The sequence below is a fragment of the Leptopilina heterotoma genome, unplaced genomic scaffold (assembly GCF_015476425.1).
Source record: "Leptopilina heterotoma isolate Lh14 unplaced genomic scaffold, ASM1547642v1 Lhet_73, whole genome shotgun sequence".
NCBI lineage: Eukaryota > Metazoa > Arthropoda > Insecta > Hymenoptera > Figitidae > Leptopilina > Leptopilina heterotoma.
Window position 1 is genome coordinate 2,111,318 of NW_025111169.1, and position 18,647 is coordinate 2,129,964.

Sequence of the window (18,647 nt, forward strand, 5' to 3'; positions counted from 1 at the left end):
TATTAATTAAAAATTGTTGATTTTCAAGTTTTCATTATATTCAAAATATTCAATTAATATTGGTTTAAAATTCAAATAATTAAAAATGAACTTTTAATCAAGATAAATCTAACTCGAACCCAACCTATAATTCTTTTGCTTCTTAGGTACCTTTCTTCGGGTCGCGTCACATTTATAAACACAATTTTCATAAAATTTTTCGAAAAAAATCAATTATTTAAAAGGATTTTTAAAAAATTCTTCGCTAGAATTCAATTATTTAAAAAAAATTTAATAAAGTTCTTCGTAAGAATTCAATTGTTTTTGAAAATTTTAATAAAATTCGTTGCAAGAACTCAATTATTTAAAAATTTTTTTATAAAATTCTTCGAATCAATTCAATTATTTAAAAAAATTTTGATACAATTCTCGGCAAAAATTTCAATTATTTTCAAAAATTTTACAAAAGAATCTGCGCCAACATTTAATTTTATTCATAAAATAATTCAAATTTCACAAGGAACTCAATTATTTACAATTTTTTTATAAATTTCTTCCCAATAATTGCATTATTTTCAAAAATAATAAATCTCATCACAGAATTTCAATTATTTTAAATTTAATTTTTATAGAATTTCCCGAAAAATGTAATTATTCTTAAATATTTTATTAGAATTTGTCAAAAGAATTGAGTTAATTACAAATTTGTTGATAAAATTCTTTATGAAAATTCTATTTAATAAAACATTCAATTATTCAATAAATTATTAAATTTTTTTTTAAATAATTGAATACTCGTAGAATTTTCGATTAAAAATTGATTTAAAAATTAATTTCATTTAAAATTTAAGATAAGAATTGAATTTTAAAATCAATGTAGCGTGAATTTTTAGAAATAATTGAATTCTGTAAAGGTTTCAAATTAAAATCTATTTGAAAATTAAAATTTTAATTAACAATTCTGCGAAATTAATTTTTTTCAAAAGTTCTAATTAATTATTGCATTTTTTGAAGTTATTTTCTAATACATATTTAATTGAAGAATTTTCGAAAATTATTAAAAATAATGGATTCATAGAAGAATTTTATTTAAAAATTCTAGAAAATAGTAATTGAATTGAAATTTTAAAAATAATTTTGAAGAAATTGCAGTAACAATATTCTTGTAATACAAAATAATGATTTTATCAATGTGCTATCTTTAATTATTATAAGACATGAAGAAAGCGATTACTCCGAGTCGAAGACTCGGAGTGATCGATATCTTCATGTTTTATAGTTTTGAAAAATTTAATTTCTAGTTTTAAGTCAAATGTTCTCTTATTTGACTCGGACTGGTTATGTTTTTGTCAGTACGGTCCGTAATTTTTGTATTTTTGGTCCGTAAAGTCCGTATTTTTAAATAAATTTTCACTGGTGCGAGCCTTGTATTTGGATTTGAATCTATTTTTTTATTTTGTTATCGATTCAAAATACTACTGATGGAAACGTAAAAGGCGAGACGTGTAATTCCGGTTTCATTTGTGTCGAAAAAAATAATATAAGAACACACGAACATTGGAACTAGTTTCCTTTGCGGTTGGATGGCGAAAAAAAGAATACTATTTCTTTGTGTGATAAAATTCAACCACGCTGTTCGAGTTGATATTAACATAAGTAGATTTTGATTTATCCAATTGTAAAACGAGACTTCTATGGCTTCTTTGGACTCGTGTTTCTTGAGTCCATTACTTCTAGACGGACTTCTTGGGTCTTGAAACATCTTGAAAGACATCGTGTTGAAATGCATCGAAATATTTTTCGATGCTGAGCATCGATGACAACTTTTCAGGGTCCTGTTATTAGATTAAATAGTTTAAAACTGGTAAAGGGAAATATTGAAATAAATAAACGTATTCAAGGATTAAATTTATTTATTATCTATAAATATAATTATATTTATAAATTTATATAAATGTTATGTTTTATTTGTATATTTTAACATTCATAACTAATGCTTATTTATTGAAAACTTAATGTTTAAAAAATATTATTTTCTTTTTAAATGAGAAATAATTTACAAAACCACTTTTTCTTCAATATGACCCTAAATTGCTTTTGGATTAAGACAATTACTCAAATTTTGTATTCCTTCTTTTATTCTAGTATTTAAAGTTTCTCTGCTCACGTTATATTTCTTTGAAACGAACTCCTGAATTTTGATATTTATTAATTTTAATTCCACAATATTTTTGAAATACCGTTTCTTTCCATAGACATTCTCTGTGGAAAATACTTTTAAGAAATCAAAAAATTGACAGAGGCTTTTCAATGTTTCTTTATTTTCATTTAATCCTGGCACGCATTCTAAGTGCATTAATTTTTGCATTTCTTCACTTATAATCTTAGGAAAACTCAAAGATTCGGGATAATAGTTTTTGTTTAACGAATAATTTTCCATTGCTGTTCGAGTTAGCAAATTAACTATTTTCTGAAAATTGAATTCAACATTTTTTGAATTATTATACATTGGAAATCGATTGCAATCATCAAGTTTCAAAACTTTTTCAAAATAATCAATAGCAAGCTCTAAATGATTCTTGAATAATTTATGTTTTGGCTGCAACAGAGAAAAAAATGTGATTGGTAAAAATTATCACTTATGTGTAGTTAGAAAAAAAGGCAGAAAAAATGTTATTCGTTTTATTTGCAATTTACCTGAGCAGTAGTGTTTTTAAATTCCTGTTTAATTTCTGGCACATTTTTTTTATTGCTATTATAACCACTGAGTATTATAAAAAAAGCATAAAGCCCAGATAGCATTTCCTTAAAATTCATTATTACTTTTCTCCAACCGTGAAATAGAATTTGAAAAAGTTAAAGTTGCTTCTGAATACACTGAATAGAATATGTTCAAAAACAAATTTACGAATGCAGTACATTTATTTTGATAGTGAAAATTTTACTGTAATCCACAGCCAATGAAAATTATCCACGAGGCAAAACAATTTATGTGTTTAGTTTTAAAAGAAATGATTTATATTTATGTCAAATTCACGTGTCTTTCTATTTCAAAATTTCCAGTAAAATTCGTGACAAAACGTTTTGATAAAAAAAAAAATATACGGAGATAAAGATTTTTTAACTGCGCTTTAAAACAATTGCAATTGTTTTTCTTTTCTTTTTCTCTATTGCAGAAATTTACAAACCTATAAAATTAGTTATTTTGAAGATATGGTCGATTTTGTCGAGAGAATTTATCGATCGACAGTCGCTCGACATGCAACACTTACTACATGGCGAAAATGATGGGAAATTTTGAAAAGGATTCTTCTTTTCCCTATTCTCGAGTAGGTATACCTAACAGGATACTCGCGGAGGCATATATTATGTTTTTGATGCTGGTTTCTTTTATGAGAATCGTCTGTAGAGAGGCTATGCAATTTTTCAGAGTCCTTTTTTCTTCACTCATCCAATATACATAATTCGTTGGTCGTGCAAAGTTACCTAAGGCAGACATGGCAAACTTTGTGCATAGTAGTGTATGAACGGCAGTATATGGTGGTTACGGTTTGTGGTTTCAAACAAAGCACCCTTAACAATCTGTTTTAAAGCGCCGGTCCAATTGTAGGTCAGATTCAACCTTTCATATCTGAACCTGAAAGGTCGGGTATCGTGTTTCTTTTTTATCAATTTTAGGATAAAATTTAAGAACTTATTATTTGGTTATAGATTACTAGACTATCATTAGATGATTTTGTAGAGAGTGCATAGTTTGGTTAAAAAGCGGATGAAAAGCGTGAAAAATTTTAAAGCTTTTAGGTCAAGAGGTATGCTTCAAGTTTCTTTTGCTTGCCAGATGGGTTAACAGTTGCGCCAAGAGGCATATGCCGAGAGCAAAATTCATATAGTAAAAGTCAACTTGAAACTAAGGAAAACGAGGAAAAATGTTGAATATGTCTCTCTGCTAACGAGTCAGTGAGTGAATTTTCTGTTTTCACCGAGATGAGTTCATGGTGCATAGAATTTTTATAATTACGTCTCGGAAGATTTTGTTATTTCGGTGTATAAATATTTATAGTGTGCTCTGAAGAAAAGTCCCGGTTGGGGTACGCATTTGACCCTAATTATTTTAGTTCAGAATTCTGGTTAAATTAAAGAAAATCCGTAGTAGATTTGACTACTTTTCAACTTCTCTAAATTCCCTAAGTTCTTTAAGTTCTTAGCTGAATTTAAACAGTTGTATTGACTATCGAAAAGTATCGAAAGAATTAAAAATATAGTTATTGAAACAAGATTTTGAAGAGCAGTTAAAAACAAAAATTCTGGTAATTAGAACTTTTTTCCAATCTACAAATTGTTTGCAATTTTGATAGATTTAAATTTCTGTTTCCAATAGTAAATTTGTGGTATAATTTCTTATTAATAGCGAATGACACATGTTCTGAATATTTGAGCAACAATAAGCGGTTTGTAACCATCATCAATGAGTCGCATTAACAATGTTTCACTCTGTTCGATCTCTCATCGTCAAATCATGTTTATGTTCATCTCAAATAGAGCAAATAAGTGTTACTGAATATTAGATTAGTCTTTGACTCTTGTTTCTTGTTCTTCTTTGAAGAGCCATGTCTAAGTGGCTAAATATGATTAATGTTTATTTCCTTGTGAAGAGGTATCGTACGCAACGAGAAAAATACGCTTTTTATTAGCTGATGACCATTTTGAAAAAGATATTTATTGAAAAGAAATTATATATTAAACACAGTGCAAAAAGAAGTATCTTAAGTGACTACAAAGCTCGCTACAAAGCTCGCTACAAAGTTACTTTTAAGATACTTAATTTTTGCAGTGCAATTATAATATAATAACTGTTGTATATTAATTATTCAATGATCGAAACATACATGATGGTAAAAGAACTAGTTTGGTTATAGGGTGTTTAGAATTGTTATGTAATGGATTTATAAGCTAATAGCAGTCATTCTGTTTCATAAATATAAATCCATTACCTAATGCTGTAAAAAATTAATTTGACTAATGATCAATTAGGTATCGGCTATCAAATGGATGTTATAAATTACATTCGTAAATGCACGATGCAAAGGGATGACATCAGATATCCTCATTAATTCTCCGATAACTGCATAGTAAATTATATAGTATTACGAGGCCAGTGCATAGTTAAATGGGTATTTTTATCTTCCGATTGTAAACTATCACTTTGTGATGCTAAAGATACACGATTAATAGAACAATGGTGTAAGAAAACGTTTGAATTATAAAATTTATGATTTTAATTCACGTAAATTTTCACTAAGGTTTATTGGGGGCATGGCACGTGTTTGTGAAATAAACTTTATGTTCGTTTCTTTTGCTTGTATATTCTCTCTTTTAGATTTTTGTATATATTCTCTCTTGCATATTCTTGTATGTTCTCTCTTCTATATTCGTAATTAAATATTAAATTCTCTATAGCTTTAGTTATGAAGAATTTTAATGAAAGTTTTTATGAGCTTTTCTCACCATTCGATTTATGTAATAAAAATTAGCATCTGCAATTATCTGAAAAATCTTTATGATAAATTTTTGATTGATATAAGCAGAAGGTGGACGTTAGAGGGAAGTTTTATTTCGACTAAGGGACGTTTATTAAAACTTGGCTATTCGGTATTTATTGCAAAAGTTTAATACTGCAACTAGTAAAATTTTACAGTGAAGAAAAGAGAACCAGTAAATTTTCTTCTTTTTAGTTTTTACAGTTTAGTATACAGTAATACTATTAAAATTTTGTAGCAAGTTTCGAGTTTGTTCGAAAGCAAGTCTTGTTTTGATAACCAAGTCTCCTTAATTTTGGGAAATAAAAAGTTATTTAATGCGCACATCAATAAATTTTTACAGAGTTTTTCTGCAGATGTCAAATTGAGACAAAAAAACGTATCAAAACGTACGATGTTTTGATACGTTTTTTGTCTCAATTTGACATCTGCAGAAAAACTATGTATGAGAACAAAATTAGTTGAGTTTTTTTAATCGAAATTAAATAAATTTAATGTTTGTTCTTTAATTGAAGTGAGGTTGACAATGTAAAAATAAATTTGACGATGAATGGAAGTAATGATTTGAATTCTAATTATACGGCGCTCCCGTCATCAACCTTGACATTCTCGACATGCTCGGGTGCAACCATGTGAACTCTTTCCTTACAGATTCACAACAAAAGTGTTTAAACTTTGCAAATTGCGGGAGTAATTAATGGAAACAATTAAATGTATGATAAAAATGTTGTACAGTTTTTTAAGTATTCGAATTTTTTAATCTGTGGGAAATTACTTAATATTTTGAATATTGTGTGTGCGTACACGTGTAATCTTACAGTTTAGCGAACAAATTAAAATATCTGCGAAGTAGTTTATAATTCTTATCTTTGGGTATGTTACGGTTTATTATCACCTAATATTTTTATTATCTTCTGATACTTTAATATCATCGCAGATTATTATCAAAAACAGGTGTTTTCAAAAACAGGTGTTTGATACATTTTGTCAGTGAATTTTTACTTTTTGGTGTTTTTTCTAATTCTTACTTTTCGAGGTTGTGTTAAGTTGCATCTTTATTTGCTACTATTTGAATACTTTTCTCTTAGATTCGTGACACTAAATGCAACATTTTTTTGGGGGGGAATTTACACTACCTTAAATCCACTAATAATTAAAATAGAGAAATCGTTTCGTTTATAAAACTTTTGATTAATTGTTGTAATTTCTGATTTTTTTCTGATTTTCTTTTTAAAAGGAGTCCAACAATACTGAGAATTAATTTCGATATGTTGGTAGCATTTTAATTTGAAATACGTCTTCTGTTGAGCTCTCAAGGCTTCTTTGCATTCAGAACTTGTGCAGGGTCCATGTCCGGACCGGAAGTGACCAGCAATGTATCTGACAGCTTTATAAAAGTATTAAACCCTCTGTCATCTTTCCACCTCCTCTTCGGGAACAACCGCACGACAATCACTGTGGGTTCAAGGATACATAAATTGTCAAGAACGTTTTCACGTCATCTTCGGTGTATTTCTCTAGTTTCTTGATTCTTTTTGTCAACTTATTGTGGTAGTGAAAGTGTGTATATGCAGGATGGTATTCAGAAAACTGGTTGAACAAGTATCTTATTAAATCCTTCAACTGTACCTTGATATTACTCCAGAAGTGTTTTGCGATTGTCATTATGCGTTCTGTATGTAAACTCTTTGAGTTATTTGTTGGCATGGAGAGATTTAGTCTTCGTTTTACTAACTATTTTTATGTTTTGTTCACTAATCTTTGCTTAACTGATTATCTACTTGTCGTAACTAATGAGATCGTTAATTATCATTAATTATCTCATAAACTCCTTAATGCAAGAACCAGACATAGACCACTGAATATACGCTGGTTCTTGCATCAAGGTTTTCAATTGTCAACCTAACCGAATCGAAATAAACTTGTGTTAGATTTACACGAGGCAGGTTTTTAGTGTCTCCTATTTTGATAAAATGTGAAAAGGAGTAAAATTACAAAACAAGGCAAGAATGCGAATTTCATGGGGGATTATATGGTTGGAGTTGAGTGAAAAGAGAGTAGAGCTGAAAAGTGCATATGGAGCACCTTACATGAGAGGCAGAAGAGACCACCTCCCATATGACAATATTTGCAATAGGGACCGTTATCGATCCTGCCGGCGTCCCTATATACTTTCATTCTCGAGTCTACATATGGGCTCTCGTGTATAATTCCGTGAACAATAGAATAGAAAAAGAGATAATGTAGAATGTAGAAAAAAAAACACATGCATTTATTGTGTCACGCTCTGTTTACATTTGTCTAAAGTGATATTGTATCTATTTACATGTTTCGTGCCAGTGCGCTTATAGAAACTTCAAACCGACGACACCTATATGAAGAAATTAATCCGTTAATTAATCAAATAGAAATCAGTTCCATAGGTTTTCTATAAGGATATCAAATTGAGGCAAAAAACAAAAATCGAAACGTTGCTTCGCTACATTTTTGATTTGTTTTTTAGCTCAATTTGATATCTGTAGAAAAACTGTCCCCCTGAAGTTGGCATTACAAAACCCAAAAATAATGAAACTATTTTTTCTGAGATGTTAGATTTAAGAACCGTCCGTTGTTGTACCATTTCGATAAAGATTTATAATGGTGCCCTAAAAAATTCCTTAATGATTAACAAACAATTGTAAATAATTAGAAAGTTTGGAAAATTTCACTATAGAGCTTTAGTTATTAAGACACGTTTTTCGTTTCGGTTTGTTTTAGCCATTCGAAGGTTAATTTAGTCAAGTGTAGATAAGATTAAAGGATCAAACGGATCACTAAATAGAGGGTTAACATAACCTATATTTCACGCCGCAAGTGACAGCAACTGACAGTTGAATAAGGGTTGAACCAGAATTCGATAGTTCTTATCTAGAAAGCATTTCTTTAATTAACTCTAAAAATTAGTCTACAAATATTTAAATTTCTAATTTAGGTTACCTTTTAATTTAATAATACTAACAACCTAGTAACTCTAATAGATAAGATAACTGTAGATAATGTCTATAGAGGGTTCGTTTTTGAAGACAAAGGTGCAATTGCAATTTGTTCTGAGAATAACAAGACTTTAAAAACGGGCACCTCTTGCATTGAACTGAGTAATTCGCTGTTCTGAAAACCATAATTTTGCAAAGTGGACGAGAAAGTCACGACTTTATGTGAAAACATACCTAGTAACTAAGGATTCCGCGGTTGTCGGCGAAAAAAGAAACCTTAACCCTAACTTAACAACAACAACAACGGATGTACTTGAATAGGAGAATGAAAAACTTTGGGTTTGAACTATTGTGTATCAAATACAATGCCTTGAGAGATTATAACTGCGGGTTTTCATCATTTTTATGCACTTGACTGATTAGTTTCATATTATTGTAAATCGGAATTCTTCTTATCGACTTGCCGGAAAACTTGTAGTATTTCATCCTGATAATAAATTGAATTCCTGCAACGAATTTTATTATTCATGAAAGAATTTTAATATTTATTAAAATAATTTAATTCTTGCGAAGAATTTTATAAACAATTTTTAATAATTGATTTTTTTCGACTAATTTTATGAAAATTTTAATTTAAATAATTGAATTCCTGAGAAATTTTTATTATTCATGAAAAGAATTGAATTCTTACGAAGATTTTTACAAAATATTTTTTAAATAATTGAATTCTGTTTGGAAATTTTATGAAAATCATTGAATTGCGAAAAGTTGTTAAAAATAATTAAATTTTACAAAGAATTCTATTAAATTTTTGACAATAATTGAATGTCTGTGTGGTATTTTATTAAATTTTTTTGAAAATAATTGAATTCCTCAAAAGCATTTTATTATTTATGAAAATAATTGAATTCTTAAGAACGATTTTATTAGAATTTTTAAAATTAATTGAATTTACGAGAATAAATTTATTACTTTTAAAAATAATTTAATTCTTTTATGAATATTGTCGTTTAATTAAAATAATTGAATTTTGCAAAGAAGTTTAATTAAATGCCTCAAAATAATTGGATTTTCAGGAATAATATTGTTATTTATCGACATAATTTAATTCTTGGGAAAAATATTATTAAAATCTAAAAGAATAATTGAATTATTTTAAAAAAATTTAATTAAATTCGTATTTAAAATATTTGATTTCTTTCGAACAATTTTATTATTTAAAAAAATAATTGAATTCTTGCGAAGAATTTTATTAAAATGTTTAAAAATAATTGTATTTTCTTTTAAAAATTTTGTTATTTTTGAAAATAGTTGAATTTTTCAACTAAATAATTTAAAATAGTAATAAAAATAATTGAAATCCTGCGCAGAATTTTATTATTTATGAAAATAATTGAATAGTTGCTAAGAATTTTATTAAAATTTTCAAAAATAATTGAATTTCTATATGAAAAATTCTAATATTTTTGTAAATAATAGAATTATAGAAGAATTTTAGTTAGAAATACTAAAAAAAAAATTGAATTTTGGAGAAGTTACAAATGATTGCAGCAATTTAATTATTTAATAAAGTTCTTCGCGAGAATTCAATTATTTAAAAAAAATTTAAATAAAATTTGTTGCAAAAATTCAATTATTTTCGTAAATAAAAAAATGTTTTGCAGTAAGTCAATTATTTTAAAAAATCTACAAATATTCATTGCAAAAATTCAATTATTTTCACAGAATTCAATTTAAAAAAATTCTAAAATTCATTATGCTAAGAATTCAATTATTTTCATAAATAATCGAAATCTCACAGGAATTAAATTATTGAAAAAGATTTAAGAAAATTCTTTGCGAGAATTCAATTATTTTTAAAAATTTTAATAACATTCGTAGCAAGAATTCAAATATTTTCCCAAATAAAAAAATTTTTGGACACATTTTTTATACTATAGTATTAGAAATAATTGAAATCTTGCGCAGAATTTTATTATTTATGAAAATAATTGAATAGTTGCTAAGAATTTTATTAAAATTTTCAAAAATAATTGAATTCCTTAGAATAATTTTACTATTTATGAAAATAATAAATTGAATTCTTATGAAGAATTTTTTAAAAATGTTTAATGAATTGAATTTCTTTGAAAAATTTTGTTATTTTTAAAAATAATTGAATTATTGTAATGAATATTTTTAGTTTTAAAAATAATTGAATTTTGAAATGAATTTTATTAAAATGCCTCAAAATAATTGAATTTTCGGAAATAATTTTGTTATTTGTCGACATAATTGAATTCTTAGAAAAGAATTTTATTAAAATGTAAAAGAATAATTGAATTATTTCAAAAAAATTTATTTAAATTCGTATTTAAAATATTTGATTTCTTTCGAACAATTTTATTAAAATAATTGAATTTCTGAGAAGAATTTTATTAAAATGTTTAAAAATAATTGAATTTCTGGGAAAATTTTTGTTATTTTTGAAAATAATTGAATTTTTCTACTAATTAATTTAAAATAGTATTAAAAATAATTGAAAATCTTCGATAAGTTTTATTATTTATGAAAATAATTGAATTCTTGCTTAGAATGTTCCTATTATTTATAAAAGTAATTGAATTATTGTGAAGAATAATTCTTCACAATAATTCAATTATACTTTCATAAATGATTAAAATTTCAAAATAATCAATTATTTAACCAAATTTTCATACAATTATTGTATGAAAATTTTGTTAAATAATTTTGAAATTAATAATAAATAAATAAATAAATAATTAATAATAATTAATAATTAATAATTTAATTAATAATAATAATAATAATAATAATAATAATAATAATAATAATAATAATAATAATAAAATAATAATAATAATAATTAATTTAATTAATAATTTTGAAATTTTTTTGAAAACGATATTCTAAATTAATTGAATTCCTATGGAAATTTTATTATTTATGAAAATAATTTAATATTTAATGAATTTTATCATTTTTTTCAAATAATTGAATTCTTTTGCGAGATTTTATGAAAATACTAGATATTGAGAATTATTGAATTTCGAATATCTTTCGAAAATAATTGAATCGTTTTAAAGAATTTGATTATAATTTTTTAGAATAGTTTTTTGATTTCTAGTATTAGCGAATTTAAAGTAGTGGAAATTCTAAAAAAAAACATAAATAGTTGCTGTTAGTGGCTGAAATCTAAAAAAAAAGTATTCAAATAGTATAACGTAAAAAAAAATAGTAAATAGTTTTTAGTAGATGAGTGCGAAGCCTATGGTATTTCTATAACAAGTGTTTCATTGAAAGTATCAAATTGGTACCAATTTTAGATTTTATCCACATTTTTTGTTACAATTCGTTGCAATTTGATACTTTTGAGTTAACAGTGGAATAATAAATAATAAATATAAAAAATAAATATTTTATTAGGTACAAGAGAGATTGAAGAGCAGTAGGAGAAAATGAAAATGCGTGTTGCGTATGCGTAACAACAAAACGAAAATATGCTCTCTCTCGTTGGGGGCATATCGTCGTATCGATCCTTTATAGGACCTCGACCTTGGTTCTTGACGTCGACCCCCACGACTCCTGGGCCATCGACCCTTTATATATGAAGGCAGTAGCTTTCTGAAAAGGTCTCCTGTCTAGTCTGGGGCTCACTCGGAACTGATGATTATCGGTTGTATATCAAAGCAACTCGCAAGCCACCGTTGCGGAAGTTGTGCATTGCACTTATATTTATAACTTGCAACCATGGGTAGCAAAACAGCCTTTTATCGTTCAACGTAAATTCACGGTAAACAATAGATTACCGACCTCTCTTCGCTTCTGCCACTGCCTCATATCCTAGATGTATATAATAATGAGAAATTCATCATCGCTTTTCTACTCGTCTCTTCTTCCAACTTTAACGGGTCATTGACTCGTAACATTTATCGGATATTAATTAAATACGCAACAGAAGGTGATAAATTTACCGCACACAACGCTATGTCCATTTTTCTTTTTTCATTTAATTACGGAAGTATAGAAGCAATATTATTTCATTTTTGGAAATGTCTTTCCTAAGGAAGGGATTACCATTACAACTTCGGTTACGTTTCTATTCTGCTTTGGCCTTCAATATTTCAGTTATTTACATACCGAACAATAAAAAAATAAAAAACTGAAATTAAAACACCAATAATTGCCTAACAAACAGAACTTTACTGCTTCAATTAGTAGCACCTTAATTCTAGGTACTAAATTATTTCCACTAATTCAAACCAAGAGAAACAATCGTCACTCATAATAATTAACGAAGTAATCAGAAAATCGTTAGAACAAAAATGATAATTTCGAAAGAAAGTCTAATTTTCCAAAAACCCAATTCTTTTCTACCAATAAAATTAGAAAAGAGAAACAAATCATTACAAAGAATGCAATGATCATTAGCCAAAAATCGTGATATATAAAAAAATTCCAAATTTTCAAATAAAACAATTGAACAATCAGAATTCCAACAATTCTCAAGAGGGGAAAAAGTGTATATTCAGGACGAATTGTGAAATTCGTTAAAAGGGTGTAAAATAAGGAACCTGTCCCTCTAGCTGGGTAAAGAATCCGATATTTCGCCCATAGCAACAGCTGTAGGAGCGATTAGGGTGTTTCGCAAAGTTACTCGCTGGAGGGGTTGTTGGTGCTGAATTTGGGGGGGGGGTGAGAGAGTTGGCCACGTGTATGCAGTCCCAACATTCTGGAATACAGGGGTGGTGCTCCCGGCTTCGAACACCCTGATCAATAACGAAGGCCCCATCCTAACGTCCTCCTCGACTGCGAAAAATCGAGGATCTTATATATCCTAATCATCAAAGCTCAAAAAAAAAAAAAAAAAAAACTTTTAACGAAAACTACGACGAAGACGACCCACAGAAAAAGTTCTTTTTCTTGTCAAATTTCCTGCAAAGTACATCCGATCCACCTCAGGATCCTGTTCTCGAGAAAACGCCCTTATCGAACGGAAATTACCAATTGCCTAGTAAACAGAAGATCCACTCTTTCTCCCTTTCGATACTCGAAGGAAGTGTACTTTACCCTCGAGCTTAAATTTCATCTCTTCCACTCACTCGCTGATATTCTTCCTATAGTTGTCAAAAATCAACAAACAAATTTTGCAGGGCTCGGATTGTGCGACTTTTTCGACTTTTTTTTCGACTTTTCTAAGGAAATGTGACTTTTTTGTGAAAAAATGCGACTAATCGACATTTTCGAGATTTTTTTTTTAATAAAATGCGAATGAAATTTAAAAATATTTTTTAAATTTAAAGGAAATAGTTTGAGTCAAAAAAATGTTCTGTTACATTTCTTTACAAATTTTTCGAAAACATCAATAACTTGTTTTATAAATAAATATTTAATTATTGTTTTTCCATAGAAATTAAAATTCTTCAAAAGATTCGAATTCAAATCTTTTTGAAATTAAACAACTTATAAAAAATTGTTATAAAACATGAAGAAATCGATGACTCCGAGTCTTCGCCTCGGAGCAATCGATGTCTTCATGTTTTTATAATAATTAAAGATGACCGAGTGATAAAATCATTATTTTTTATTATAAGACTTAATAAAAAAAAAATTTTTATCATTTTTTATGAAAATAATTGAATTATTGGGAAGAAATTTATAAAACATTAGTAAGTAATTGAATTTTGAAGAAGAATGTTGATATTTACAAAGATAATTGAAATTTTGAAGAGAATTTAAAAAACCAAGTTGAAATCCACAACATTGATCAACGAAAAAAATTGTCAACTTAGTAAATTAATTAAAAATGCGCAGAAATATTGACACAAAAATATTTAGAACGAAAAGATTGATGTTTATATTTTGATAATAATTATTTTACAATTAAATATTAAATTAAAAATAATACTTGAAAGTATTAAATAAATTTTTTTCGTTGATAAACGTTGTGGACTTCAACTTCGTTTAAAAAAAATTTTTGAAAATAATTGAATTTCTGTGAAGAATTTTCTTACTTTTGAAGATAATTGAATTTTGCAAAAAATTGTATCAGAACTTTTGAAAATAATTAAATTTCCAGGATGAATTTTATTCTTTATGAAGATAATACAAATTTTATGGAGAAATTAAAAACAAATTTTGAAAATAATTGAATTTCTGCGAAGAATTTTATTACTTTTGAAAATAATTGAATTTCAGAGAAGAATTTTATTAAAATTCTTTGCAAATAATTGAATTTCAGGGAAGAATTTCATTATTCACAAAGATAATTGAAATTTTGAACAGATTTTTTCTAGAAATATTTAAAAGTAATTGAATTTTGCAGAAGAATTTTGAAATTTGTAAACATAATTGAAATTTTGAGAATTTAAAAAAAAAATTTGAAAATAATTGAATTTCTGTAAAGAATTTTTTTACTTTTGAAGATAATTGAATTTTGCAAAAAATTTTATCAGAACTTTTGAAAATAATTAAATTTTTATGATGAATTTTATTACTTATAAAATTTTGACGAAAAATTGAAAAAAATGTTTTGAATTTAATTGAATTTCTGCGAAGAGTTTTATTACTTTTGAAAATAATTGAATTTCTAGGATGAATTTTATTATTTATAAAGATAATTGAAATTTTGACAAGAATTGTATTAAAATTTTTGTTAAATAATTGAATTTCGAAGAAGAATTTTATTATTTATAAAAATAATTGACATTTTAAAGAGAATTTTTAAACAAATGTTAAAAATACCTAATTAAAATTTTGCTATGAATTTTATTAAATTTTTAAAAATTTTATTTCGAATTGTTTGATATTAATGTATCTGTTGTCGAGAAATGTGATTTTTTTTTACAATTTTTACAACTTTGTGTTTCCTTTTTGTCGTTTTTTTTCTAAAATTCCATGCGACTTTTTACGACTTTTTTGGAAATTTTATCTTCGTAATGCGTCACATTTTTATTAAAAGTTTTTTTTTAAATTTACATGACTTATAAGAAAAATAAAAAAAGCATAAGAATTTAATTCTATTTCGCTAATGTGAAGAATTTTTATTGTTGCAGATCTCTCAAAAAATCGGTTTTTGGATATACCGGAGGAAGTCACGGATTTCCCTTTTCTTGAGAAGCTACACCTTTATCACAATGCCATAAGAATAATACCAGAGACTGTTGTGAAACTCCAGTCATTGAACTACCTCGACCTCAGGTAAATTATTATAATTCATTAACTAATGTGTCATCGAATGGCTATAAAAATTTACATAATTGAGCATAATTATAAAGTAACCATTATTTATTAACCATGAATAATTTTAATTCAGTTAATGACTTAGAAAGTGTATAACAAGAAATTATTATTATTTTTTTTTTAATTTAGATCTCTGAAGTTGGCGCCAACACTGAGAGTCGAAACTAATTTTATTTTCTCAAAACCAAAAAAGTTATTAATTTATTTTTTCAAAAATTCTGAATTGAAACCCTTAAATGAAAAGTTTTAGAATTCCAGGTAAATAAAAACAGTAAAATTAATAATGTAAGATGTTTTAGATGACAAAAAAATTTAAAAAGTAGTTTTTGATGTTGAGTGTCGACGGCAACTTCCAGGGACCTTTAAATTTAATAAATAATGTAGATATTTAATAAATAATAAATTAAAAAAATAAATAAATAAATGAATGTTTTTTTCAGCCGTAATCAACTAACGACACTACCTAGGGAAATTTGCAGATTACCATTGCAAATTTTATTGGTAGCTCATAACCGATTGATTTCCCTGCCCGAGGAATTGGGCAGGATGCAAGGCTTGGCTGAATTGGATGCTGGATGTAATGAGATCACGACACTGCCTTCTCGAATAGGAGATCTTTCTCGACTTAGGTATCTGGACCTCAGGAGCAATCTTCTGGTGCAGTTGCCTATAGGTAAATTTTATCTCTTCCAAAGAAAATACTTTTTTTCCAAGCCTCGGATATTATGACTTTTTTCGACTATTTTCGGCGGTTTTCTTCCTATTTTCCCACGTTTAGATTCCTAATTTTTAAAATTTCCTAAAAATCCTAAAAATAAATTTCATAAAATGAAATATCTGCTATTTTCAAAGAATGCGACTTTTTTCGATTTATTTTCAAAAATCGCGACATTTCCAACTTTTCTTCCAAATAATGCAACAAAAATACCACATTTTCAGCATAAAATGCAACTTATTTCGATTTTTATATTTTGAAAACAAAACTACAGACAAATCTTTCAAAAATTATACAAAAATAATTTTTAAAAGATAATTAAATTTTTAAAATATACCTATAATTAAAAACATTTTAAATAATTGAAATTTTGTAAAATTTAATTGAAAATAATTGTATTTTTGTATTGAAATATTTTCGAAAAAAGTACATAATTAGAATTTTCTCATTCTAATTTTTTAAAATTCAATTTTTTCAATATTTTTAATTACATATTTCTAAAAATTAAAATACATGCAAAAAATAAGCTTAAATTTTTTTAGAATTATTTTTAATATTTTGGACAAAACAATCATTTTCAAAAATCAAAATTTTTAATTAATAATCTTCAAAAAATAGTTTTTTTTATAAATTATACAAAAATTCGTTTGAGAAATTAAATTATTGGAAACATTACATTACAATATTTTTAAAAACTATTTCTTAGAATTGTTAATATAATATTTTTTTATGATTCAATTATCTTTGAACAAAGTGAATTAAAATTATTAAAAATTTACTTTTCTAGACTTATTAAAATTTCGGAGAAATCATGTTCATATTTATAATAAAAATTCTTCAAAAATCTGATTTTTTTTTTAATTTTTCAAAAATTCATTTATTTTTAAAAGATTTTACCAATTTTCAGTTGTTTGGAAATTTTCCAAAGATTATTTTAAAATATTTTTAAGGAATTAATTTTAAGAATTTCTTTATTATTATTTTTTAATTTAATTTAATTTAAAAATATTATTAACTTAAAAAATCAAGGACAGTTACAGTTACGAATTATAAAAAATTGAATTTTTGTAGTCAAGTAATTGAATTCTCGAAGAACTTTCGGAAAATTAATAAATTATTGAAAATAATCGATTTATAGATGAAGTTTAGTTAAAAATTGTAGAAAATAATTGAATTTTGGAAGGGTTATAGTTGTGATTTTGAGAAATTATTAAATTTCAGAAGGTTTTAAATTGAAATTTTATTTTCCGTGGAGAAACAAATATTTAAATATTTATTTAACAAAATTATTCAGGTTTTGAATAATTGAATTTAGAAGTCAGTGAAAGGTCAAAGAAATAAAAAATAAAATTTCTTGTGACAACTCCGAATTAAATAGAAAACTTTTTCGACGTTTCTTGTATTTTTAATCGACTAAAGGGACTTTTTTTGCGCTTTAAAGTCGATCCGAGACCTAAGTTTCTAAATTTAATTTTCAATTATCGAAATGAAAAATTGATAAAGATTGAAAAAATAGAGAACTATTGGAAAAAATAATCAAAATTGTTTAGAAAAAAAAATTGTTTAATAGTTCAGAAAATTGATAAAAGAATAAATAAATTTTGTTCAGAACTCACGTACCTGAAACTGGTGAAGCTAGACATTAGTTGCAACCGGATATCTGTGCTTCCGAACGAGGTGCGGAAGATGAAATGTCTCGTGGAGCTGAATTTATCAGACAACCCTTTAACTTCACCACCTGCCTCGGTAAGAATTACTTTGAAATCAAATATAATATCGAAATTATTTTATAATAATAAATTCGAAAATGATTGATTTAATTATTTATGGTTCTAATTTTTGGAAAAATATTTTCAGTTGTGCATTCGCGGGCGAATACATATCTTTAAGTACCTGGAGAGACAGGCGGAGAAACACGAGAGAGCAAGAGGCGGTAGATTAAGAAAAGGACCACTTGAATCACGGGGTCATGCAACTTTAGACACAAGGTCACATAGACGACACAATGTTGACAGTGGTTACAGTACAAGTGATGGTCTTGATAAGCGCTGGTCGCAAGAAATTCATAGTGCGGTTAGTTATTTCATCCTAACAGTATTTCTTTTATTTTTCATTCGTTTCGTCATGAACCACATATTCTAGGGACTATTGTCGATGATTCTTTGAATTATTTTTTCTAAAGTTTCGTTTACAATGTTCTGT

At 26.4% G+C, this 18,647-nt stretch overlaps 2 protein-coding genes across 3 annotated transcripts in view; one reads left to right on the forward strand and one right to left on the reverse strand.

Moving 5' to 3' along the window:
• Positions 1-18,647, forward strand: part of LOC122510746 (leucine-rich repeat and calponin homology domain-containing protein) — a 60,458-nt gene that overhangs the window by 25,040 nt on the left and 16,771 nt on the right. For both annotated transcript variants that reach the window (XM_043625614.1, XM_043625616.1), the window contains exons 2-5: positions 15,544-15,688; positions 16,171-16,403; positions 18,055-18,191; positions 18,303-18,518. In XM_043625614.1, coding sequence (XP_043481549.1) covers positions 15,544-15,688; positions 16,171-16,403; positions 18,055-18,191; positions 18,303-18,518 — 731 coding nt within the window. The remainder of the gene's footprint in view (positions 1-15,543; positions 15,689-16,170; positions 16,404-18,054; positions 18,192-18,302; positions 18,519-18,647) is intronic.
• LOC122510747 lies at positions 1,875-2,909 on the reverse strand. The gene is made up of 2 exons (XM_043625617.1): positions 2,677-2,909; positions 1,875-2,578 (listed from the first exon to the last, which is right to left on the reverse strand). Exons 1-2 carry the CDS (start codon positions 2,794-2,796, stop codon positions 2,066-2,068), a joined length of 633 nt encoding a protein of 210 aa, XP_043481552.1. The 5' UTR covers positions 2,797-2,909; the 3' UTR covers positions 1,875-2,065.